This window comes from Corapipo altera, unplaced genomic scaffold (assembly GCF_003945725.1).
Source record: "Corapipo altera isolate COAL_440 unplaced genomic scaffold, ASM394572v1 216, whole genome shotgun sequence".
Lineage (NCBI taxonomy): Eukaryota > Metazoa > Chordata > Aves > Passeriformes > Pipridae > Corapipo > Corapipo altera.
Genome location: NW_020885034.1, coordinates 250782 through 258877, shown reverse-complemented (window position 1 = coordinate 258877; position 8096 = coordinate 250782). Strand labels below are relative to the sequence as shown.

The window sequence follows — 8096 nt, the reverse complement described above, 5'->3', positions numbered from 1 at the left end:
GGGATGCAGGGGGTTTGTAGGGTGCAGGAGGGATGTGGGATGCAGGGGGTTTGTGGGGTGCAGGCAGGGATGTGGGATGCAGGGGGTTTGTGGGGTGCAGGCAGGGATGTGCAGGTACAGGGAGGGATGCAGGGGGTTTGTAGGGTGCAGGAGGGATGTGGGATGCAGGGAGGGATGCAGGCTGGAGGGGATGTGGGAATACAGGGTTTTGGGGGTACAGTAGGGGCACAGGGGTATGCAGGGGGAGATGTGGGGTGCAGGAAAGGGGATGTAGGGGGTGCAGGAGGGGCTGCAGGCTGTACAGGGGTGCAGAGGGAGATGTGGGGGTTCACGAGGATGGAATCCAGGCTGGAGAAGGGTACACAGGGGGAAACTGCTGGACAATGGGTATAGGGGGAGATTTGGGAGTGCAGAGGGGATGCAGCCTGAACAGAAGGTGCAGGGGGGATACAGGGGTGCAAGGGGGATCCAGACTAGAAGAGAGATGCAGGGGAGGATGCAGGGGGTGATGTGGACTGGATGAGGGGTGCAGGGGATGATTCATGGGTGCAGGGGGGACAGAGGGTGGCTGGGGAGGGCAGAGGACATGTGGGGGTTACAGGGGGGATGTCAGGGAGCAGGATGGGGGTCTCAGAGGAGGATGCAGGGATGCTGGGGGGATGCAGGCTGGATGGGGGGTGCAGGGGGGATATGAGGGTGCAAGAGGATGCAGGCCAGAAGAGGGATGCAGGGGGGATGCAGGGGGTGATGCGGGCTGGATGGGGAGTGGAGGGGGGAGATACAGGGTGAGCAGGGGGTGTAAGGGGAGTTTTGGGGATGCAAGGGGGATGCTGGCCGGTCGGGGACCGCAGGGAACATGTGGAGGATGCAGGGGGGGATGTAAAGGCGCAGGATGGGGGTTGCAGAGGAGGATGTAGGGATGCGGGGGGATGCGGAGGGGATGCGGGGCGGACGCGGGGGGACCGCGGGGGGGCCGGCGGGCGCCGTGGAGCCGGGGGGGGGGGGGGGGGCCGGGGGCCCCCGGGGGGGGGGGAGGCGCGGGGTCGGGGGGGGAGGGGGGGGGGCTCGGGGGGGTCACGCACCTTCGTCCTCTCCCATAGGCTCGTCCCTCCAGGTGCAGCACAGCAGCATCAACCTCATGCAGCCGCGCTGCCCGGCGCCGCGCCGGGCCCTGCCGCTCCCGCGCCCCTGTCCCTCTGTCCCCGCCCGTGTCCCCCTGTCCCGGTCGGGCCCCCCCGGCCCTGCTGCGGCTCCGCGGGCGGGACCGCGGCGGGAGCACCGCGCCGGCGCGGCCGAGAGGGGCGGGGCCTGGGGGCGGGGGGCGGGGCCGCGGGGGGCAATGGGCGGGGCCTGAGGGACGCGGGCCGGGCGGGGCCCGGGGCGTGGTTTGGGTGCGGTCGGAGGGGGCGTGGTCGAGGTTGGGGCGTGGTCAGGTTGGACGGGCGTGGTCAGGAGCGTGGGCGGGGCTCGCGGGTGCGGGTTGGGGGCAGGGGGTGTCCGAGGGGTCCCGGACCTGCGGGCCGTCACTGTGGGCAGGGCACGGGTGTCCCCACCCACCGCTGGCCATCATGGATGTCCCCGCCCGCCATAGTGTCCCCAGCTACCCTGGTCCACCCGTCCCTGGCCGGCATGGGTGTCCCCAAATACCCCGGGCCAGTCCCATGGGCAGGGTATGGGTGTCCCCCCACCCACCCCTGACCATCATGGGTGTCCCCACCCGCTGTGGTGTCCCCAACTACTTCCAGCCAGGTGTCCCCACCCACCCTTGGCCATCAGAGGTGTCCCCATATGCCATGGTGTCCCTGACTACCCCCAGCCAGCTCCATGGGGAGGGCACGGGTGTCCTCACGCATCCCTGGCCGTCATGAGTGTCCCCAGCTACCCCAGGCCACCCCCCTGGGCAAGGCACATGTGTCCCACCTGCCATGGTGTCCCCAGTTACCCTGGGACAGGGTAAAGGTGTTCCCCCCCACCCATCCCTGATCAATACAGGTGTCCCCACACACCCCAGCTGTCACTGTGATCAGGGCACGGGTGTCCCCATCTACCCTGGGCTGTCACTGTGGGGTGTGACACAGGTGTCCCTCTCATTCACCGTGTTGTCACCGTGGGACAGGGCATGGACGTCCCCCTGCGCCCCCAGGCCACCACCACGGGGCAGGGCACAGACCTCATGCTGTGTCCGTGGGTTGGCACCGCGGGGCAAGGCGTGGATGTCCCTTTTATTCCATGTACTGTCACCCTGGGATAGTACCTGGGTGTATTTGCCATGCCCTGGGCTGGCACCATGGCCATCCCCTTTGGTCCTCAGGCTGTGATCCTAGGGAAGGTAGGGGCCTCCTCCTGAGTTCCCAGACATCCTCCCAGTCCTCCTGAGTTCTCTGAGCATCCTCCTTGTCCCCCAGGCCGTTGCCCTAAGACAAGGCATAGGTGTTCCACTCACCCCCAGGACAGGGCATGGACCTCCCCCTGGGTCCCTGGCGGACCTATCACTGTGGGATAGGCCATGGCCACCCCAACCATCCCCGGGGCTGGCACTGGGGGACAGGGCAGGGGCAGCCCCGGGGTGCCCAGGCTGTCCCCTCACCTCGTGGCCCAGAGCTGTGACAATACAGTGCCATGCCAAGGACCCAGCGTGTCCCCAGGCTTGTGCAGAGCCATGGGCTGGATTCCTCCATCATTGCCACCACCCCGGGGAGGGGGACACGGACACAGGACAGAGTCAGAATCCTTTAAAAACTTGTCCTTTATTAGTCTGTCAGAAGCGAGTCCCTCTGTATAAGGGCGTCCCACCCAGTTATAGCAAAGTGAGCAACACGAAGGGACCGATCCCCTCCTGCCCGCGGCCCCCCCAGACCGGGGGGATCGCGGGGACCGACGGGGCCATCCCTCCCCGTGCAGCCCCCGCCGCCGGCATCCCCTTCCCTCCCTCCCTTCCTCCAATGTGGGGTACCCCTCATCCTGCCCCCCCCCCCCCCCGGGGGGTCAGCTCTGGGGCTGGGGAGGGGTGCGACACCCCGAGCCCCCCCCAAAATCCCGCAGAGAGCGATAGCACCAAGGGGGACGGCTGCTCCCCGCAGTTTATTCCGCGCTCCCTGCCGGGACCGAGGGGCTGGGGGGCGACCGATGCTGCCGGAGGTGCGGGATCCCTCCTGGGAACGCGGGGCCGGGGATGGCCCCGGGATGGACGGGGGGTTTTTGGGGAAGGGGGGAGCGTCTCAGCTTTGCTCGGGATTTACATTCTGGACCATGCAGTAGCACCAAAGTTCATGAGGTCAGCGGTGACGGCCGCGGTTACTTCCGCCTCCTCCCGCAGTACTTCCCTGCTGCGCAGCCCACGCCGCCTGCCATGGGGGGGGGGGGATGCACGGGGTGAGCCCCCCCTGCACCCCCAGACCCCTGGGGGGGTGTGGGAGAAGGACAGGGGGTGCAGGAGCCGGTCCCAGCACCAGCGCTCACCTCTAAAGCCCAGGGCACCGAGGGCTCCTCCGTAGGCCTTGGGGGGCTTCCCTGCAGGGGAAGGGGGGAGCTGGGTCAGCGGGACCCCCCGCGGCTGCGGGGTGCAGGGAGGATGCGCACCCATCCCCCCCCCAAAAAAAACCGCCCCTCGCGGGGGGGATGGACACTCACCAGCAAATCCCAGCGGGGCACCGACCCCACCTGGAAGGAGAACAAAGCCCTCAGCACCCACTGGGCACCCACATCGCCCTGCCCTGCACCCCCCCGTTGAGCCCCTCCGGCTCAGCAGAGCCCCCGGGGTCCCTCCCCAGGCCGTGGCCGTGTCCCTGTGCTCCGTGGGCTTTGCGTATCCCCAGGAGCCGGGCAGGCACCGGGATGTGCCCGGGGTGTGTGCTGGGGGTGGTACCTGGAAATATCGGTGACACGCCGAAGCCGGGAACTCCAACCCCTGGGGAAAAAGCGACAGCCAGTGACAGCCAGTGACAGCCAGTGACAGCAGTGCCACCCCAGCCTGGGCTGGGGACACCCTGGCTGGGTTCTCAGTCCCTGTCCCTGTCCCTGTCCCTGCCATGGCACCCATGTGGCTTCCCAGTGCTCATCAGGGAGTGGCAGCAGGGTGAGGACAGCAAGTGGGGACAAGTGTGGCGTGGTGGGGGACATGCTCCCACCCCAGCCCCAAACCACAGCACTCACCTAGACCAGCACCAAAACCTGCAATGGGAGAGCCCCAGTGAGGGTGGGGAGTGTGGGATGGGGACAGGGATGGGGACAGGGACTGGAGTCACCCCTCCAGCCCCTCTGGCTGCTCCTTACCCGCCTTGGGAGGTTTCCCAGCAGCTCCTGGATATAAGAGTCCTGTATCAGAGAGGGGCAGCAGCACAGCCCCTGCCCCAACTTTGCTGCCCCCAGGGCTGCAGCCAGACCCTTCTACAGGCCCAGAGGGTCCCCAGGAGGGACCTGCAGCTCCACATGTGGGGGACGTGGTACGGGACTATCCCCTGTTCCCATGGCACAGGCAACAGCAATGTTATGGCCTTCAGTCCCTGCTCAGCAGTGGCATTCCCTTTGGATCACACCCTGGGAGCAGGGCAGGTGGCAGGCACAGGATGGGGCACAGGGGGACAGTGTGGGGTGGGACAAAAGTGACCCTGCATCTCTTTCATCCCATAGACCCCTTTCCTTTTGGGCACTCTGCTGGCACACAGCTGCCACTCCCTGCAGCCCAGCCCTGGAAGCCCCAATGCCAGGGCCAGCATCACTCACCAACACCAAGCCCAGGGACTCCGAGGCCACCAACTCCAAGGCCACCTGTGATGGGGGAGCATCAGTGAGGACAGGCAGTGTCTGATCCACTCCTTGTCCAGCCCCAAGTGTGCCCATCCTTTCTTGGGCAGCCCCACTCTCTCCATGCCCAGGGGGAGCATCCCTCTGTCCATATCCGTCTGGGGGAGCATCCCTCCACCTGCATCCCTCTGGGAAAGCATCCTGCTGCCCACATCCCTCTGGGGGAGCATCCCTCTGCCTGCGCATCCCCACTGCTTAGGCTTGGCCCCTGCCAGCACTTACCTGGGAGGCCACCGACTCCTGGCACTCCAGCTCCAGGCACACCTGCCAGAGAGGGAACATTAATGCCTGTCCCCCTGCAACCCAGCACCCCCAGTTCAGAGCACTCCCAGCCAGGTGGCCCTGGCACCCATCCTGGGTGTCCCCAGCACCTGTGACACACACAGGAGAAAAACGTCCCCAGCGTGTCTAAGATGGGGGGACAGGTGGCACTTTGCACTCATGGGTGACAGCACACCACCTCCCATGCCTGGGCCACCAGGGCACAAGGGGACATGCAGGGGACACAAAGTCAGAACCCTGATGGCCACACGAGGAGGGTGCCTGGGGACAGTTGGAGATGGACCTGGGGCAGGGTGGCAGAGACACTTACCAAATTTGGGAGGTTTAGCACCTACTTGGGGGATGCCTGCCAAGTGAAGGAGGACACAACACTTAGGATGGTCACCCCTGCACCCCCTCCCATGTGCCACCATCCCCCATCCCGCCTGCATCCCCCTCTGCCACCCCTCTGCCTGGCTCGGTGGCTTTCAGCGTTCCCAGCCACCGCTGCCCCCAAGCAGGGCCCCAGGCAGGGTGTGACAAAGCACATACCTGCCCCAGGGAGGACACCAGCTCCAGGTACTCCCACACCTGGCACCAACCCGGGCACGCCAACACCGGGCACACCAACACCAGGCACACCAACACCTGGCACCGCGTCGGGCACGCCAACACCGGGCACGCCAACACCGGGCACCCCTCCGACCCCGGCTCCTGCGGAGAGAGGGTGAGGCAGCACGGGGTGATCCCTGTGTGATCCCCATTCCTGCATGGGGTGATGTGCCTGGCAAGGGTGCCCACCCCCACCACTCCCCAGCGTCCCCTGCCCCAGTCTGTGCCCGTGCAGGTGCCCCCAGGTGTGAGTGATGGGTTTCTCTGGCCGACTCACCAAATTTCGCTGCCTTTGCTGCTGCTTTCGCTGCTGCGCCCGGAACTCCAACCCCTGCATGGAGACAGCAGGAGGGTCTCAGCGCCCCTGGAGGGTCCCCTCAGCAAACCTGGGCAGAGCCTTGTCTGCAGCCTCCCAGGGGGAACCATGAGTTGATGGAGACAACCGAAGTTCACCTCATGCCTGCCCTGCACCAGGACTGTCCCTGCACCAGCCAGGCTGCCACCAGTATCCACCTCCCTCCTCCTCACCTGGGACGCCTCCAACACCAGGGACGCCTCCAACACCAGGGACCAGGCCACCCACACCGGGAACAAGGCCACCTACACCGGGAACAAGGCCACCTACACCGGGAACTGCTCCTGCAAGGAGAGAGGGAATTGGGGGATTGGGCCTTCGGCTCAGGGAGAGAAGGGGTGGGAGGAGCGGGCTGAGAAGGCAGGCTGGGGTGGGCAGTTAGAGGATGGATGGATGAATGGACTGATAGTGAAATGGATATGTAGATGTATGGATGGATGCTGAGATGGATGCATGGATGGATGGATGGATGGTGAGTGGTTGAATGAATAGTGAGCTTGCTGGATGGATAGTGAGATTGATGAATGGATGGATGGTGAGAGGGATGAATGGTTGAACGGATGGTGACATGGATGGATGGTTGAGATGGATGGATGTGGAGTGGTTGAATGGATGGTGAGATGCATGGTTGGATGGTTGGAGCTGTGGATGGATGTACAGGGAAGGGAACAGATGGATACTGAGGTGGGTGGTGGTGGGTAGAAGACAGTGTGGATGGACTGATGTATGAGGTGTTTGGATGGTGAACCTTGAATCCTCCATCCAGACCAGCTCTCTGGAGAGCAGCCCTGACTCAGCCAGAACCTCATCCCACCCACAGCCCTGAGGAGAGCTCATCCCTCACCACGACCCACAGGGCTGGACCTCTGCCCCAGCCAGGGTGGGGGGCAGCAGGAGACAGGACAGGTGGGACAACCCCGGAGAGATCCCAGCTTACCAAACTTGGCTGCTTTGGCGGCTGCTTTGGCGGCTGCAGGACCAACTCCTGGGGGAGAGGGGAGGAGAGGGGCAGCGATGGGGCCGCGGTGGCCACACCAGCACCCCCAGCCAGCACTGCTGGGGACACCCGAGTGTCCCAGGGCACCACCTCACCTGGAATGCCAACCCCAGGCACCAGACCGGGCACGCCCACACCAGGAACACCAACTCCGGGCACACCGACTCCAGGAACACCAACTCCGGGCACACCAACTCCAGGAACACCGACACCGGGCACGCCGACTCCGGGAACGCGTCCTGCTCCCGCAGAAAGGTCCCGGGATGTGGCCGAGCAGGCAGGCTCAGCAGCAGGAATCCCACTGACCTCCCCACCATCCAGAGCACCAGGGTGCCTTCCACTTCACCCACGGGCAAACATCCCTCCTGCCCCCCAGGGAAGGGCTGGTGGGGACTCACCGATTGCTGCGGCTTTCGCTGCCGCCTTCGCCGCGGCCGCTGCTGCTGCCGGGCCACCCACTGCGGGGACACGAGGGACAGTGAGGGCACAGGCAATGCCAGTGGCACCCCACCGGCTGGGGACAGCCCAGCTGCTCACCTCCCACACCGGGCACCACACCAGGAACTCCAGGCACGCCGGGCACGCCTGGGACACCAGGAACACCAGGAACACCAGGGACTCCAGGGACACCGGGAACACCGGGAACGCCAGCGATGCCAGGAACGCCAGCTCCTGCAGGCAACAAGGGGGGAGAAGTTAGATCTTGTTGCAGCAACAGCTGAAAAGGTGAGACCTCATCATGGCTCTGCTCTTGTCATCGTCCTGTGGTGAACAGAACATCCCATGGTCTTGTCCAGAACAGACCAAGCGGTGCAAGGGAAGGATCAGTTCCCTGCCTTGCTAGACCCAGTGGGATGCACTTGGTGATTCCCACCAGGTTTTTGGAAGGTGGTGGGTAATCCTGGGCAGAGGTCCCCCTGCCAGGGATCTCTGCCCAAATAACAGCTAAGCTGAGCCCTTGGGCACCAGATCCTGTGTCAGGCCTGTTGCCAGAAAACAACCCAAGACCAAGTGCAAAGATGTGAGTTGGGTCTCCCTGTTCCCTCGTACGTACCGATCTTAGCTGCC

The 8096-nt window shown here is 65.0% G+C and overlaps 2 protein-coding genes across 2 annotated transcripts in view; both read right to left on the bottom strand.

The window, feature by feature from the left end:
• Positions 1–1589, bottom strand: part of LOC113959327 (LIM domain kinase 1-like) — an 8973-nt gene extending 7384 nt beyond the window's left edge. The window contains exon 1 of the mRNA XM_027668264.1: positions 1554–1589. Within this exon, the coding sequence (XP_027524065.1) occupies positions 1554–1589 (36 nt within the window). The remainder of the gene's footprint in view (positions 1–1553) is intronic.
• A 1385-nt stretch (positions 1590–2974) lies between these two features.
• The window catches only part of ELN (elastin), a 22767-nt gene continuing 17645 nt past the window's right edge, over positions 2975–8096 (bottom strand). Inside the window, exons 19-34 of the mRNA XM_027668263.1 lie at positions 7566–7700; positions 7427–7486; positions 7124–7267; positions 6969–7016; positions 6205–6315; positions 5954–6007; positions 5617–5778; positions 5396–5431; positions 5026–5067; positions 4723–4767; positions 4273–4299; positions 4153–4170; positions 3866–3907; positions 3631–3660; positions 3460–3510; positions 2975–3344 (exon numbers count right to left, since the gene is read on the bottom strand). Coding sequence (XP_027524064.1) covers positions 3295–3344; positions 3460–3510; positions 3631–3660; positions 3866–3907; positions 4153–4170; positions 4273–4299; positions 4723–4767; positions 5026–5067; positions 5396–5431; positions 5617–5778; positions 5954–6007; positions 6205–6315; positions 6969–7016; positions 7124–7267; positions 7427–7486; positions 7566–7700 — 1055 coding nt within the window. The 3' untranslated portion in view covers positions 2975–3294. The remainder of the gene's footprint in view (positions 3345–3459; positions 3511–3630; positions 3661–3865; positions 3908–4152; positions 4171–4272; positions 4300–4722; positions 4768–5025; positions 5068–5395; positions 5432–5616; positions 5779–5953; positions 6008–6204; positions 6316–6968; positions 7017–7123; positions 7268–7426; positions 7487–7565; positions 7701–8096) is intronic.